This window comes from Petromyzon marinus, chromosome 25, assembly GCF_048934315.1.
Source record: "Petromyzon marinus isolate PM22_M1 ecotype Great Lakes invasive population chromosome 25, UKy_Petmar_22M1.pri1.0, whole genome shotgun sequence".
Classification (NCBI taxonomy): domain Eukaryota; kingdom Metazoa; phylum Chordata; class Hyperoartia; order Petromyzontiformes; family Petromyzontidae; genus Petromyzon; species Petromyzon marinus.
In genome coordinates, this window is record NC_133691.1 from 7,160,066 (window position 1) to 7,178,846 (window position 18,781).

General features: G+C 42.3%; 1 protein-coding gene across 4 annotated transcripts in view; it reads right to left on the reverse strand.

The window, feature by feature from the left end:
- The window catches only part of LOC116945890 (zinc finger protein ZFPM2-like), a 204,134-nt gene that overhangs the window by 137,636 nt on the left and 47,717 nt on the right, over positions 1 to 18,781 (reverse strand). For 3 of the 4 annotated variants that reach the window (XM_032960545.2, XM_032960542.2, XM_032960543.2), the window contains one exon: positions 134 to 217. The exons of the other annotated variant lie outside the window; for it this stretch is intronic. In XM_032960545.2, coding sequence (XP_032816436.2) covers positions 134 to 217 — 84 coding nt within the window. The remainder of the gene's footprint in view (positions 1 to 133; positions 218 to 18,781) is intronic. 4 annotated transcript variants of the gene reach the window in all.

Below are 18,781 nucleotides of genomic sequence, written 5' to 3' on the forward strand. Positions count from 1 at the left end.
AGGGGCTCTCTAGAGCTCTAGAAAGGGGGTTCTCCAGAAAGGGTAAAACCTATTCTTATTTTCATCAAAGGAGTAAAATGGACAACTGTGGAAATGTTGTGTTATGCTGAATAATCTTTTATCAAGAATGTACCAGGTCCTCCCCATGAAGGCGCCAGGTCAGTTGTGACAAACGGTGCCGCCGCTGCTTCACTTCTCGCTTCTTCCTTGTCACCATCTGAAATTCACAAAGACAAAGATGCCCCGTGTAGCCTTAACAGACTGTTGGAGCAAGCGCTGTCAGCGAGTAGCACCTTTGAAGACCGGCACGGCACACGAGGGGGTGGGTGGCCAGCACCACGCCCCGGCCGCCTGTGTCTCCCGAGTGGCGATGTTTACACACAGCACCAGGTACTCGTTTGAGGCCGAGTCGACCTAGTGAAGGTCCAGAAACAACACCGCCGCCATTACCCACAGGGCACTCCCCGTGCACCATGCAGAACTCAGCTCCTCCGCAGGCCGTCCCTGCATTGGGGCAGTGGTGGAAATTCCACATTCCCGCCGTGGAGGACCGCACCCCCATAATAATCGTCAGCATCATCAATCATTATCACCTTAATCTTAAAAGCAGTGTATCTTATTCGAAACGATTAGAGGTCAAGGTCAAGCGTCATCATGTTCAAAGTTATCGATGCCACCACCCGCTCATCGCCGCTTCCTTCCTTCTGCCAGATTCTTCAACTGTTCGGCAATCGTCAGCGCCTGACCCCATCATAACGACGGACATCTGACACCATCATTGATTAGAGTACGATCAATGTATTTACTTCGTAATTTGATCACTTGACACAAGGATCTGTATGTGCACGCACACACACACACATATACCCGGCACAGTTAAGACATACAGCGAATTGCTTGCACTATATTTAGGTAACTCACTCGTTATTTTACGTCTTATTCTGTCACTTTTCATCAGGACAGATGCATACCCACTGCGGTATCCCATCTCATTCCGTTTCAGGTTGCAGTCTCTTTGATGTTGCTGCACACAAGTTGCGAGTTCCATATCTTTTAAAATATATATATCCATTGGCATCTCCTACAAGCAAGCAAAGCACAAAGGCACCAAGTCTGTTTAGCATATTGATTTCAAATATGCACGGTTGGAATTTAACTTTTTAAATCATACATATACGTGTTTAGTTGGTTTAAGTGTTAACACACACAAAAACAGAAGAATATTGCCCATTAAGCCTTTTATACCATAGGGGAATGTGCTGTTTGCGAGCAACTATTGCGGATAGAAAGGTACGTGAGGGGCTGGTGGGGTCAGCACCGTGATGGTTACATTTGTAACTATCATTCCTGGCTGCCTTTGAGATATCACTTACCACTGATATTAGCAGTGGTCAGGAATCAAACTGAGAACACTCGATCCAGAGCATAGTGTGATAACCACTAAGTTACCATCCTCACACACACACATTCACAATATGTATATATTCTTGGTTCTTTCGGACTTGGATTGACATTTATATGTATATAGCTAAAATACACAGTTGTTTAGGGACAAATATAAATCCCACTTAACCCAACGAACTTTGTGATTAACTATTCCAATCTGGAGAGCATCTTACATATTTAAGGTTCAGTGAAGTCATTTGTATTCTTTGGCACGGAACAATTTTCATCATCCAACTTGGATTCTTTGGTTGTGGGCTTCAATTGTAAATGTGAGCTGACACGCAGGTGCTTGAAATAATTGGGTACGGACTTGGATTGACATTCATTGCTGGCTCCACATTAGTGGACATGCGGCTACAGCACCCAAGCATGTATGAGCAGTTTCTAGGTGCCCATTTAAATAAGCGTTTGCCTAAAATGCCTACTATATTCATGGCCAACACGTTAACATGATCATTGATGATATTATCATCTTAAACACAGTGATAGGTACTCCAGGAGATTATATTTGTATTCTAACAGTATCATAGTTTAACATCTTATTTTAAAATGAATAGTGATGGTGAAGTATGGTCAAATACACATTATGACCGACACGGCATGGCGAGGCCTTCATCCAGCAGAGGATTGAACAAGGATCTGTACATGTACTTGTGTGCACATTGTGTACTTGCATAACACCATAGAGATGCTTGCTCTCAATAAAGTTTTTATGGAGTTAACCCATTATGTCTGAATCGTACCGTTTGTCTGATGTATACTCTGTTTCACATTTGTATTATGTTATGCCACTCTCATTCGTCTTGTCTTGTACTGTCTGACTGCCTCGTGCTGTCTGGTTTGTACTATCTGTCTAATATGTCCCGTCTTATTTGTCTGGCCGTGTCTATAATGTATTGCTTCCATGTTCAGTCACGCTATGTTCCTTACCCTTTGTTCTATTAGCCAGAACATACATTCTTAATTTAGCACGCAATTTGAATACATTGTAAATATACATGGTGCATGCACCAGGGGGTGTAAGAAATTTATTTTGATTGATGAATCGATGCACCATGGAATACCTACACTCCATATAGTATATATGTGTACGCACCTGTGTTTGTACTGCGTACAAGGAATATGAACTGCAGCCTCAAGCACAGTGGCTCATTGCCGTCCAGCTCCTCTGGCACTGATCGTCTGCAAACCAATTGCATGATGGTGGGGTTGGTGAATCACACAAAGACGGAGCCAGTCACATCATTTCAAGATTCTCACTTGTATGACGATGAGGCAGGAGTATCAGATGGAAGGAAAATGATAATCTCTGTAGAGAGTTTAAGCATTATCCATGAATGTAAGGGTTTTAATTGTTTTTTATTTTGACAAGCAGATGCGTGAGTTATCTCTGGTTTCCTCCTACATTTAAAACATACAACATAGTAATATGGCTCTCCGATGTCCTTTTCGGTTGCGCTGCGTCTTCTTTGGCGCGATGTCCGACGTTTTTCCCCGCGTGCTCAGGAAATTATTTGAGAAAAATCAAAATGCTTCTTGCTACAGATGCCCTATTACTATAATTATACACGTGGTACGGCATTATTTTCCCATCAGGAAGATAAGAGGACATTATCCAGAAATGGTGGCAAATTCATCCGATTATCCGTATGTATCCATTATTTGCCGCTTGGATGAACACAATTAATAGGATCTATGCAGAGAGCGACCCTACAAAAAAATCAGTTAATAGGATTTCCGATGTCAAATCAGTCGACCAAATTTTGCGTTTGGGATCTTCATGTAAAAGAGGAGTCTTAAAATTCGGCGATGGGAAAATGAATATTAACATGTGGGAAATTAAGAAAAAATACATGTAGATTTGGTATAAAGTAGATGGATTTTAAATACAAAACTGCAGGGACGGAAAGTACCGGAAGGTTGTTAATTTGTGCCTTGCATAACAATGTCATGTGAGATTTCTGCATTTCGCTGGCAACTTGATAACCTAGCCTCCTATTCCTCCATGTATTGATGTGCATTGTGTCGAGCGACAATGGTCTAATCCCCTGACCACTGGCACAGACGAATGACGCTTCCATTTATCACGATCAAAATTCTGTCTTCAGCTGCCGATTGTCCACATTGAGGCCAGGGACACGGGGTTGTGATTTTCACTTGGCATTATAAACCATGCCCTGTTAAGAATATAATAGGGACATCATTGCTTGAATTGCATATGCGCATATATACGTACACACGCACGCGTGTACGCGTAAATTGGAATATAAAAGCACGTTTTGGTTATCGCGTGACCTGGCCCAAATCAGCTGGAATGCACCGGATCCCATGAGATTTCAGAAGCTAAGCAGGATTCACCCTGGATAGTGCTTGGTTGGGCAATCACAATCTACAATAAACAGGTGTCGTAGGCCTTGTGGACAGTGGAGGACAGCACAGCAACGTCCACCGCTGTCTGTACTCCCCCCCACCTTGACAAACCTGCACTGACCACTGCGGTGAAGTATGGTTAAATAACCCTTACTGCCTGCACGACGTGGGAAGGCCCTTATCTCCAAGTGGATTGACAAATGGAACGTACAGTCTACGTATCTACTAACCGCTACCACCACTCACGCTTAACCCGAATTGCAACTTTATAGTAGCCACGCTGTGAGTTGACAAGATGTCCTTCAACAGCATTCACACGATGGCGGAGAACGAATGGTCCTGGAAGATGACACGACCTGGGACATGCCTCCACAGGTGTCGTTTTTAGTGGGCCAGTAGGAGGCGCTCCGTCCATGGTGAGCAAAGAGTCGCGCATCACATCAGTTATCCGCTAAATTTATTAACCTGAGCAGTCAACGTTTGGGATCGGGCCGACATTAAATGATAAAAAACTACTTTATATGACGGTGGTATGTGTGTGTGTGCGGTCGTTTGCGACATTGCCTAGCCGCAATGGGTTCGCCATTCGTTGCAGTTTCGTGGTTCGAATCGAGCGGCTGCCCTGATTAATACTGTGGGTGTTTTCACCTTAAAGGTTACGCACCATCTTTCTTCACCATGGACGTTGACGATCCCCTGCTGTTATTCGCGAGTGTGGGCCACTATGTGCCATCGCGACGGTTCTAAATTGCCAAATTGGAAACATTACCTACAAAAGGCTCAATTTGACCCTCCTGAAAGGGAGTCATGCGACTCAGTGAGGCTTTCCTGGGGAAACACGAAAAATACGAAGTAATAATTGGTCACTTGGTTGAGACCACCAACTTCCAGTACCTGAGAACCCAGTTTAAAAATGGATGGCCGATTCAGGCTTCAACCTTACTCTCCCTGTTTTTCACCTGAGCAAGAAGTTAATTACAAATAGGGTTCTTAATTCCGTAATACAGGGGTTTTTTTCGGTCTTAAAAGCACTTTTTTTGGAATATCGGTAACTGCGTAAAAACTATTTAACAAAACCGGTTACCGGTTTGTCGCACATATAGACATGTCATAGCACAATGGTGTTTCTGAAATTGAGGTGGCCAGTAAGATTTATCATCTCCGGGTATTTGGAAGTTGAATCAATTGTTATAAGTTTCTTAAATTCCTTTGTCTCTGTCCATGCTGCAGTGTAAATAGGTACAACCACAGTTAGTGGATTTACAGGTCATTTGTGGTGGGGTAATATGTGGGTACACCAACCTCTACATACAAATATATTCCATTGTAAAATATTACAATGGATTACAATCGCTTATCGGTTCTCAAAACGGTTACCGTTTCGCGATCAATTATTTTTTAATAATCGTGACACACATGAGAATGATAATTTTATTCACAAATAGTTTCGTGTTGTCATTGTGGGTTTTTCTTAATGTTTTGTTTGTTGTTTGCTCTGAAATAGTCTTAACTCCTTTTTCATTCTACGTATTTTTGTGTATTACAAGTACCGATGCAAGAAATGTTTGTAATTTTAATGGGCTTTCCCCTGGTTATAACGTTGATGTGCGTACGTATGTTTGTATATATGTAAGTATGTACGTAGGCATCTTTTGACCAAATGATGCGTGCGTGCTTTTTTATGTGTATATAAATATAATAAACATCTTCACCACCTAGAACCATGCCTCACGCAAACACTTCTATCCAAAAGCAGCCTTGTTCCACTGTTTATTGGCCAAAGGTCTTTTTAGATGAGATTACCGTTGATTTCACAGTTAAAAAGAGAGATGTTTCCCCCAAGATTATCTACCAATAACTAGCATGTGTTAATAGGCCAAAGTTTACTGATAAGAGAGTCATGCATGCAATCCCAGTGACATGCATAGAACAACAATGCTTTGCTCGTGAGATGTCATGTTTCTGTCCTTCTGGAATTTTGATTTCTCACGTGACACGCAGTTGTATTGTATTCTCCTTTTGGCTGTACATTTTTGTTTTTCTTTCGTCACTTTGGTGGCGCTAGGTCGCTCGTGCAAGTAAGACTGCTACCCAGGTCTCTTGAGTTCTTAACCGGTGAAACAAAACAACCTTGAAAACTCCCCCCTCTTACACAAGAAGCTACATTGAGCCCCAACCCTTGCCCTCATTAGCTCTGGCATTAATATTCACCAGAAATCAAAGTTATGAATATTAGTTTTGCACCATTATGTATGCACGTTATATAATGATGCCATCGATCCTTTATACAGCCACCCAAACACACGTACACAGTCTCACAAAGACAACGTTTCCCCATATAGCCCATGCAGGCTGTTGGGGCAAGTGTTGTTAGCGAGCACCTTCTAAGGCCGGCACGGTACACAATGAGTTGGTGTGGCAAGCAGCCCCAAACACACACACAAACACACACCACACACACCTTTCTTTACGCACATCTATAAGAATATTTAATACGTCTCTCTATTTTTTTTTGTCTACATGTAATTCGTTTTGAATTGGCAGTCTTTCAAAGGGTTCGCATTTTGTAGAATAGAGCCTCGACGTAGGAACATTTCAATTAACGTATGAAGGCGGGAGAGTGCTTGCAGCGTGGAGCCAGAGAGAGCGACTCCCGGAGGTGCGCTATCGCAGGGGGCACTTCATTATCCAGGTTAGCTCGTTGGTAATGGGCACGGGGCGATTCATCCCCATCTGTCCACCCATTTAACACCAAACTTGTCAAGTAAATTGGGATCAAACCTGGATGGGTTAGCGGAGATGCAGTGACGATTATTCTTTGTCTTCGTCCTTTCATCTTCGTCTTTTCCTCTTCTTCTTCTTCTTCTTCACGTCATCGCCTCGTCGTCGAAAGCTACAGATAATTACGCTCTTCATTCGATCATTACACTGGCAGCAACTCGTGGGAGATTAAGGCTCCTCAAAGCTGCCACAAGTTTCCGGATCTGTGATGTTCTCACCGAAAAAGGGAATTCGTTTCCGCACGTCCAAACTTCTCATCGCCGAGACCCTGGATCGCATAACGTGATTTGATAATCGACGTAATGACATCCCAACGGTCGGACATGAACCGAAGAGATGGATCAATGAAATCAGTTCGCACACAGATGCTAGGTGAACTACCATACCGTTGCGTTGTGAAAAGTGGTGGTAGCTTTGGGAGTACTTTATCCAGCAGTGGATTGACCGTGGCTGTTGCTGATGATGTGACCTAGTGTACACTTGGAGATTTCATTAGAAATGCTATGTAAATACAAAGTCAACTATGCGACTTGGCGGCCTTTGTTCACCTATGAAACTTGCCGCTGAAGTGAATTCATTCGCGTAGAGTTGACGATTCTATTACATCCAAAGGACGTTGAGTGATATGAGACATCGTCAAACTGCGTGTACTTCTTTCGTGGATGTTAACGCTCGCGTGACATCACTTCGAAGAGCATGTCATTGTCGCGCCTGCGTCATGGTCCAAATGTCAACATAGATGCCACTCACTGTATTGACCATCTGTGAATAAGAGCTTCATAGCTCAGTTGGATTCCTCCAGTCTAAATAAAGATTCCGATTTTGGATTTCGGTCGGATGATGCTATGGTAGGAGACATCTAACTGACAATCAGAAGTTGACTATTTTAAAGCCAGGTCAGGGGTCTGCTTACTCTCTTATCCCTCCGTGTTTGACAATAGAGAGAGTCCAACATTAGGAGTTGGACTCTTTCTATTCTGCGTGTCTCCATGTAAAAATAAAACATAGCATTAGTTCATCAACTTAATGGCTTTCCAAAGCAAAATCGCCAAATGTTACTTAATAATATTTGTCCGCATAGCCAATAGGCCAATAGGTGATAAAATATTCATACGCGGAGACACAAACTGGAGTTCTGTTTACGTAAGTTTGTGTCCGTAATGCTCCACGACAATGCAGCACGAGTTTGCGTACCACTTTTGTGAGAATTAAAACAGACTGGAACCGTCAAGCGAATGTGCAGTTTCCACCAAAGCCTCAGAGCTACTAAAGGAAGTTAGTGGTGGCACCCATCTGCTTGTGTAAAGCAGGGAGACAACTTTGGCTGCTTAACTTTAGAACCATTGATCAGCAATTGTATGCCAAAGGTATATCATATCAGCTACAGTGCAGTTTTCATGACAGCAAATATATGTGACCTTTATCGTCAATGGACCAAAATTCCCCACACACTTTGTATTTATCGCTGATAAGCAAGCAGAGTTATTAGCCGTCAATTGATTTTGAGCAGAATCTGATGCAACCGTATCAGTATATGAACCAACACTATTGCAAAACCACAACAGCATTGCAATATATCAGCCAGACACGAACAACATACGCTACGCTCAGCACCTTTTTTCCCGAAAACACTGTTCATCTCCTATCAATGGACATCTCTCCTTATAAACTATTCTAATCCTGATTTTGATGGCCAGGGGTAAAGGTTCTGTCAGCGTGCCATGAAAATGCCACGCTGCACGTTTATCTGATAGATATGTCCAGGGGGGAAAAAAATGTGTATAAGTCTGCAGAAGTAAGAGATAAGATTAGCACTATCTCTTTATCCAAATGGCGGCGGTTTGCAGCCGCCGATGATGTGAAAACAGAGCTATAAATTATGTGTTTATGGTGAGCACACCTCTGTTATCAACGAGGTGTAATTACGCCAAGCATAACACACACACTCACACAACTTTGCTTAATACTCTTTGCACTATGATTATGAATGTATAAAGCAATATTATCCATAATAACCCATAAATGCAATTGCAGCGATGTCAACGCTGCTGTTTATCTGAGCAAGATGAAGCAAGATGCACAATTAATCTTTGCGGCCATATACCTAAAGGGCATGCCCACGAGCACACAAGCTGCTACAGTCGCCATTCCTAAACCAAGAATCGCGTCGCAAAAATACAAGCAAACAGTGGAGCACGTGGCTTACGATCGGAGAGGTCGCAAATCCCAAGAGCTGTTGAGAGGGTCAAATCAACAATTAATTCCTCTCGGTGGTCGATAAAAAGAGCGACCACTTTCCTCTTTGGTTTTTTCGGTTAACGTCACGTAGAAAAATAATACAACTAATAATCGAATACGACGTTTCGATTGCGACACAAGCAGCCGTCATCAGGTGTGAATGAATGCAAGCTCGGAGAGAGACACACATACAGAGAGAGAACACAGACACGGAGAGAGACGCATACACAGAGACCTTTTCCCCCCAAATCTTATTTCGGAATCGTGTTCTGAGATTTAAAAGAACAAACAATCCACTTGGAACTCTGACAGCAAGTAATGTAGCACCCTGTGTCAGAGTCTGGTCCAAAAAAATGGGCAGTCCTCGCAAATGCTCGGCAAAGAGTGTTTACCAAATGTGAACCGTTTCCCGAATGTCTTAATTCTCAGAGTCGGAAATGTCCGATTTATGTGATTGGTTGCACTTAAACTGAAACTTCTGTCTTTCTTGGCCTTAACGTCACATACACACCATTCTTCTGCATGAAGCATCGAGTCAGGCTCTAGAAAGCCTACTCCTGACAAACCTGTCACTGGATCTCGATACTTTGCCCGTCACACCTTGCACACCCCACATTGACGAACCCTACTACGCAAGTCACTTGGATATTTGAAGGTGCAGTTTGATATCCAATCGAAGAGAAGCCTTGCGCTTATTCGCGTGGCTGGTTAATATCTGCCAGGCTGAAATGCTCCTCCTTTTTTGCAACGTGTTTACTAAAACCCTCGGTTGATTTTCTTGCTCAAAACAATGATTCCCGGTGATTGCAAATGCCCCAAGCACCCAAAGTTTGCGCTCACTTACTCGCAGTCATTTCCGATGACTGTTAGGCAAATTCGCAGCAGTGTGCCTTTCAAATGCGGATCAATAAGAGATGTGGCAGCGTATTTAGACATGCGCAGGTGCTCGCTATATCGCCTCCTTCCTTCTGCTAGATCCTCTCGTTGCTGTGAAGTCACTCATTGACCTTTCAAGGTCTGCTTTCGAGCATCTCGCCATCTGGTCGAGGACTTGGTCACACCAATTATGGTCACCACCTCATCGCTTGTCTCGGTAACCCATTCTCCGTCCTGCACATTTTGTCTTATCCATCACAATATACTTTTTATGTGATTCATAATTGATGGTTTTTTTATGATTACATCTACAGAACTTTGCGTCAATCATGCTCTTTAATGAACTTCCAAGTGGTCTACCCTGACTTGATATTAATTGCGTTCTCTGCATGCACTGGCATTCAAAAGCCAGACGTTTTATTTGTTGTTGCGCTCTTAAAGTCCAACTCCGTGATCTGTACAGCCACACCAACACTATCACTGAACAATAAAGTTGTTATCTCTACTCTTCCAAGATGATTTACGTCGTCCATCAAAAACTCGCCGATATATTTGAGCAGTCTAGATAATACAGTGCTGTATATCAATTAATGTCCTCCTCACAACTCGATGTACAAGAGAGCTCCTCTTACCCTTTATAATGTGGGGGGCCCGTATCGCGGATTCTATTATCCACGGGGTTAACCTCAAATTTACTGGACCCTACCTCTCCGGATTTTCTGGTTCGTTTGTTTCTCAGTCCGCTTGGCCTGGTGAGGGTCGCGGCAGCAGCGTGTTGAGTAAGGGCGGTCCAGGCCTCCCATTCCCTGGAGATAGACTCTAGCACTACATTACTATACACTACTACACTATACACTACTATACACTACTACACTATACATTACTATACACTACTACACACTACCACACTATACACTACATTACTATACACTACTACACTATACATTACTATACACTACTACACTATACACTACATTACTATACACTACTACACTATACACTATACATTACTATACACTACTACACACTACTACACTATACACTACATTACTATACACTACTATACTATACATTACTACACTATACATTACTATACACTACTACACTATACACTACATTACTATACACTACTACACACTACTACACTATACACTACATTACTATACACTACTACACTATACACTACTACACTATACATTACTATACACTACTACACACTACTACACTATACACTACATTACTATACACTACTACACTATACACTACTACACTATACATTACTATACACTACTACACACTACTACACTATACACTTCATTACTATACACTACTACACTATACATTACTATACACTACTACACACTACTACACTATACACTTCATTACTATACACTACTACACTACTACATTATACATTACTATACACTACTACACACTACTACACTATACGCTACATTACTATACACTACTACACTATACACTACTACACTATACATTACTATACACTACTACACACTACTACACTATACACTACATTGCTATACACTACTACACTATACATTACTATACACTACTACACACTACTACACTATACACTTCATTACTATACACTACTACACTATACACTACTACACTTTACATTACTATACACTACTACACACTACTACACTATACACTACATTACTATACACTACTACACTATACACCACATTACTATACACTACTACACTATACACTACTATACACAACTACACATTACACTACACTACTACACACTCCACTACTACACACTACACTACTATACACTACACTACTATACACTCCACTACCATACACTCCACTACTATACACTACACACTACTATACACTCCACTACTATACACTACACTATACACTACTATACACTCCACTACCATACACTCCACTACTATACACTACACTATACACTACTATACACTCCACTACCATACACTCCACTACTATACACTACACTATACACTACTATACACAGGCTCCAGCTCTTCCCGGGGAATTCCCAGGCGTCTCCAGGCCAGCCGAGCGACGTCGCCCCGTCAGCAGCGTGGTCTTGGGCCGGCCCCGGGGTCTCCGCCCACTGGGCCGTTGCTGCTGCTGCTGCTGCCCGGTAGAGTTGCAGGGAGAGTCTACCGGGGTGGGCGGGGGGGGCATCCTTACCAGGTGCCCGAACCACATCAACTGGCTCATTTCGATCCGGAGGAGCAGATATTTTTTGTTTGTGTTTAGTTTAGTTCGCTGTCCTTCCCCCGCACCTCCGATTAGCATGGTTGGCTACGTACGGTTGCAAAAGAAGTTCAACATACACACACATAGAGAAAGCACATTTTGACAAATATTCCACAAAAACCTCGACTCCCTCCACATTCTTCATGCGTCTTGACACCTCTGAAAAAAATCGCACGGGACCCACCCCAAAGCAATGTTGTTGCGGGTGGATAAAATGTGCGTGAATATTCATGTGTGCGAGGAGGGTACTTTGTACACAAATATCAAATCCGTAAATGTTGAAAATGCCCTCATCACGACAGAATAATACTGCTGGCCAGGATAAACCATGAGTTTCAAACAACACAGTGACTTGTCAGTGGGCCACATTGGCCACATTTGTTCAAATGCATTTTGATGGGGACCCAAAACCATGGGAGCACAATGCACTTGTTCAGACATTGCTGATGGGGGTTGTTTTTTTTTCACACGCACAGAGGCCGTGTTGTTGTTGTTGTGCACATTTGACATCTTCTTGGAACGTTACGGGCTCCTCCGTGATTCCTCCCAATCCAATCATCGTCATTCCTCCAGCGTCAATAGAACGCGGACCCAATTTATTTACGTGAAGGCGGCAGTGGTTTTCCAATGGAGGGATTGGCCTTTGATCGTTTTCACTGCGTGGAGCAGTGGCGCAGTGGTTAGCGCACAGGCACCATGAACTTCGCCACCTGGGTTTGAATCCCGGCCATGGCTGACAGCCGTGGCGAGTGGCATCAGAGCCAGCACTGGGGATCGCTCCCTCCCCCTTCACCAACCCTTCACCAACCCTTCACCAACCCTCCCTCCCCCTTCACCAACCCTTCACCAACCCTCCCTCCCCCTTCACCAACCCTTCACCAACCCTTCACCAACTCCACCAACCCTTCACCAACCCTTCACCACTTATTGTAATTGCAATGACGCCATATTAATGACTGGCTGAACACCATCGACATCGACGAGCACTGCCCAATGTCAGTGCGAACGTCGAGACGCTTTAGGTTTTTTTTTACCTTGAACATGGTTTACTTTTCACAGAGAGATTAAAAATTTCCACCTATTTCAACATTCATGCTGTGGGAAACAAGGTTGGTCTTTTCATCCATTTGGGAGCCTCTAGCATGAAGTTGCATTGTACTGATAGGCTTTAAATACTCTTAGACATCCTAAACCTGCCAAACATTTACAGTGTAACTACAAATCTGTCCATACTGTATCTACAAATCAATACATATATTAAAAAGAAAACCTACCCCAAGGCTCAGTTTAAATTTCTATTCATGCCATAAATAATAAGCAGGATCAAGCCAGCCACCTGTTACGATATGGGGCCAGATTTAAAGCTTCTTATATATGCTTCAAATATTAGCATCTATTGGTCAATTGTTACAATGGCATGAGCTATTGTGTCCATGTGGGAATTGTGTCACAGTGCTGGATTCTGATAACAGGGACTCACGCTCCCTAAAGCTGTCACATTAAAAAACGAGGTAACCTCTTATCCTACCCAAACACCCACCCACTAACCTACTCACTGACCCACCTACTCACCTACATATTCATCTACCCACTAAACTGCTCACCCAAACACTCACCTGCTTACCCAACCACACACCTGCTCACCGAACCAACCCACCCACCCACTCACCAACCTCCACACACACACACACACCTACTCACCCAACCCACCCATCCACTCACCCACCCGCTCACCCGCACACCCACGCACCCACTCACCAACCTACTCACACTCACACCTACTCACCCAACCCACCCATCCACTCACCCACCCGCTCACCCGCACACCCACACACCCACTCACCAACCTACTCACACTCACACCTACTCATCCACCCACCCAAAAAAAAAACATCGGCAGAAAGAAGTACATTGTAGTCTTAGGTCAACATAAAAATAAATTTGAGAAAATGTAACTGACTGGCAGGCAGCAGTGAATCATTGATAGAAAACTGTGGACCGTTTCCTCCCGTATTATGACTCATCAATAGAGAGTAGTCGGCAATGCTGTCCTGCACAATTTTTCTGTTATGATTGGGTTTTCTCTGATTGGAGATAGAACAGCAACATACTTAGCCTGCTGTCATGTACGTATACAATGTTAGTAATGCTAGGAAAAGAACAAAAGTTCGTTGTGTGGTGTAAGGTTGACATTAATGATGTTGCTGTGGAATTGGTAAGGTCAAGCCATAATATTTTGAAGTGGCCAAATTCATGAGTGTGAAATTAACTTCAATAAAATGCAATATATACACACACATATATGCATATATATAAATAATACATTAGCACACCCCTTCCAGAAATTACAGTTCCAGAGTTCTCTTGGGAATCGAGCAGTCGACTCGAACCCATTTGGATTACTTTAAATTAATAACCTCACGGTGGTTAAAATTAACAGCGCAACATTTCACACCACGCGATGCTGAAAAGAGGGGGGGGGGGAAGGGGAGGGGAATCTAATTGGTGGGCAACATTTTCGGAAGAAAAAAAAATGTTTCACGATAGTTGGAGTGGCTTTGATTGAATGACTTCAAGGGCAGCAGTCAAAAGTAAAAAAAGAAACACACACATACACGCGAACATTTGCAGCCGTTTGGCACATGTCAAGTTACAAGGTCACGGAGCTGTAGGATGGGCGGAATTTCTGACAAACGGCCTATTGGTACCACATCCAGTGCTGCGGGAGTCACGTGGAAAGAAGTAACGTGTTACTGTAATCAGATTACAAACAATCAGGTAATTGAGAGGATCTATCATGTCTGGGGTTTGTTACCGTAATTTTCTGCCGCGTTTTTTTTCCCCATCCCGATTTTCCTATCCGCGTCACGCATTGAAATGAAGTATCCATCCGGCACTCCCACACATCAGTGTAAATCCTGCATGTTGAAGAATAGCCCGCAGAAGTGGATATCACAGAGTTATCTTTGAAATAATTTCAAGTGAACTTTGTTCCGCACAGTAGAGGGAATAACCTTGTTTTATTTGCTCTCCATATGGCATCCATTCTCATTGCACGACAGTCAAAACTGGTCGGAGTTGGAATTTAGACAAATTATGCACACAGCCAAATTTATTGTGATGCTTTTTCGTGCATTAATCAGTGACCGGACTGAGACTATCAACTCACTACGCTTCAGAAGCCTTTTTAATCACAGGCAGCCGAAACCTAAATTCCAACCCAGGAACTCAGCGGTGCCAACTCAGACTCAGCGCTGACACTGCCGGCTGCCCAGGTGTCAACTCGTTAAATTACCAAACTTACAATCAAGATGTTATAAGAATAGGTTTTACCCTTTCTGGCAAAAAAGCAAGTGTTAAGATGTTTAAACACCTAACTGAAACCTTTTTGCAAGGACTCATGTCTGTATTAACCACATATACTTGTGGTGAACATGCAAACAAAAAACATGCTCTGTTAGTATATGATGCATTGTCTTTGAAACTGATTGGTCCACACCAGAGACAGCTTTCTTTAGAGCCTAGTCTCGAAGAGCGTTAGACAATGCTTATACTATCGGGAGCATGTTTTCTTTGTTTGCATGTTCACCACAAGTATGATTCCTTGCAAAAGGTTTCAGTTAGGTGCATTAACATCTTAACACAACTGTTTTATTGCCAGAAAAGGGTAAAACCTATTCTTATATTTTGATACTGGTAAGGGAGGTCCCATAATCAAGATGTTGTGAATTCAAATCCCGGCTGCGAATCCCCAAAAGCCCACTAATTGTTTGGCGTCATTCACATCTGCGCCCCATTGTGGTTCGTGACCAGCGTTTGGTCTACGGAAGGAGTGGACCCCCCACAACGGAATGTGGAAGTGTCACGACTGATTCAATGTCACCAAATGGACATGGGTGTCACCCCATGGCTTCCACGAGGGCGGGGAGACACACCCAGGTCTTGCGATGCAGCCATCCGTCCTGCTCCTGTACCCGAGATTATCTCGTCGCTTTTCTTCGTCGCACTTTGAGACTCAGAAAATCCAAAGAATCGCATCGCATTCAAATCACCGATATTAGTTTATGTTACGTCACTTATAAAACCTTGAGTAATCAGTAATCATTAACCTCCCGACAGTGTGGCCATTCGGTCCAAAATAATTATTTACACTCATGTCATCTGTCTGAAACTTCACGTTTGTAAGAAGGTATATAGTTTTTTGTTTAAACTCCAACTTGTGTTTGTGAAGTCGAAAGAATGCACCACGTTCACCATTCCTTTTCTGAAGCCCATTCGATGTTTTCATGGCATCATGACTGCTTTCCCTCCCTCCCTCTCACTACGCCACCACCATTGTTTTTATATATATATAAATCAACTCCTTTCTTCGTTGGCTTGTGTCCCAGAAATTGGACAAACCATCTGTTTCAAATTACCATACAATCTCCCTCCAGCCCATTATCTGCAACGTTCTGGAAATTTCGGGGGCTTCCACGCGGACTGCGGTTGCGTAAAAAATGATCAAGTTCTCTCATCCCGGCACTTTTTCCTGCCACCCCGGGTCCTGCACCTAACCCTTGACTGCCACTTGAAATGTGTGTCTGTTCGTGGTGGCAGGGTGACTCAGGCAGGCTCATAATGGCCATGTCATCGCCTTGAGCCAGCATTGCTTGGATCCTGGCTGATGCTATCTACATACATTTTTTTATTTGCATACATCATGAGCATGTGGTATGCAAATTCATTTTATGTTTAGCCCAGCCAAGGTGTGAGGGCTAAAAATTATAATAATGCACAATTGACATGTATTTCATAATTATGTGTAGAACCTGAAGGAGTATCATCTAGTGTCAGGCAAAAGAGGCCTACTCAAGCAACTACACATGTAGTTCAGGAGTGTCTACTTTTGGGGCCTTTCCCTTATATCGTTTAAAACTCTGATGGCAAAAGGTATTCTATATATATAAACAAAAAAAGTCTCTTTACCTCATGACTCATACTCGCATAATAGCGCAACTGGGATGCAATTAACGATATTTTTTTAATAACCCATAACCGCATTCCTACTTTCCACTGAGTGACCATGAATGGCTCAAAACTCAGGATGTAAAAAGTGCCTACTTAGTACCTTGACATGGGCATTACATATCCTCGGTGAGCAATCATTATTGTTCTTTTTATATATATAAACTATAATTGTCTGAAGCATTTGCCACCATCACTTATCAACTGATTGATGCCTAACTCCAAAGTACCGTGGCATAGATGCTGGTACATGACTGATTAACCTTGGGCCCAGTGCCACAACACAATGCGTAAGTCGTCAATCGCGCGCATTCTCAGAGAGGTGTCCGTTACATTTCCCATTATTGGGAAACTCGCCCCTGACATGATATTGTGGAATTCCAACCACTGCATCGAGACCACAAACTTGATCGGCAATGTCTCATTGCTTGTTTGAGCTAAACAATTATATTTAAAATGCTACCATGTACCAAAATGTGGTGATTCTCTATTTTATCATGGGCAAAATACTCATTAACGATTTGGTAAAGAAAAAATCCAGCGACCAGCGTTGAATAGGATTCTTAAAACTCAGCGAAGCATTATTTTATTATTATTGTAAGTCCCCAGGCTACTCTTCTATATAGATATGAATCAATATTTTACTCGAATTCTGTAGATTTAGATAGACTAAAACTCTTGAGAGATTTAGATAAAAACGTTGTATTGTCAGATAACAATGCATTCTTAACGAGCTGTATGTTTAATGCCAGTTTGTTTATTTTATTTTTCTGAAAGCCATTTGGATAGGCAGAGCCAGCCAGGTCGTGCTTTGCCAGGCAGCTCAACCTCGCAAATCAAGTTTGTAGGTTCAATTACCAGCCGGGGGTAGGCTTAGCGCAGCGTTACTTCAAGAATTATACAATTATGATAATGCCATTCATTTCATGCTATTTATTTAGGGAAGACTCAATGAGTCTTGGGACTCTTTTTTTATATGTATAAGGATTCTTCTTTTTTTGGTAAAGTCCCGTAGAATGGAGATAAAATAATAAAAATAATAATAACAGAATAAAATTCTCACGCTACTTGTGTTGTGGCCGAAACGTCGTGAGAATTATATTCTGTTATTATTTTGTTTATTATTTTATCTCCATTCTACGTGACTTTGCCGAAAGAACCCAGAAGATGAAAGCTTTAAATCGAAATATAAGAATTCTGCATTGGGATATTTGGCCAATTCCATTTTAAGAGTGTTTGGCATGTGGATGAAAATCGTAATCCACATCAGCGGGTGACGCTCAAAGAACCGCACGGATAGCTTCATGCACCCATCTTCTGTGATGCCATCTCCTGGTCACCCTGGAGCCTGGTGATTTTGGGAGTTTCAAAAATCCGTGTGATTCCTCATCCCCTGCCTTCAAAGGACTGAACTAAACACAGATATCACCCATCACTGGTGTTAGCCATGGCCGGGAATCGAGCTCATGTTACTGAGTTCTTTGCACTGTGTACTAAACACTGTGCCACTACTCCAGAAACACATTTAAGCACTTACGTACGTAACAACTACATATATCTATTTGCATAATTGTTCAAATATTTTTGTTTGTAATTGTATTGCATAACTGAGAATTCCTTCAATTAAAAAAAAAACTATTCTTATTCATGTAAATGTAATATCCCAAAACAATGAAAATATATGTATTTGTTTAATATAAATCATTATAATAATACATAATGTTAGTGCAATATACATTTATCTGTAAAAAAAACCCCAACAGATATTAAAAATTTACTCACGGCGAGCTTAGCTATAAAA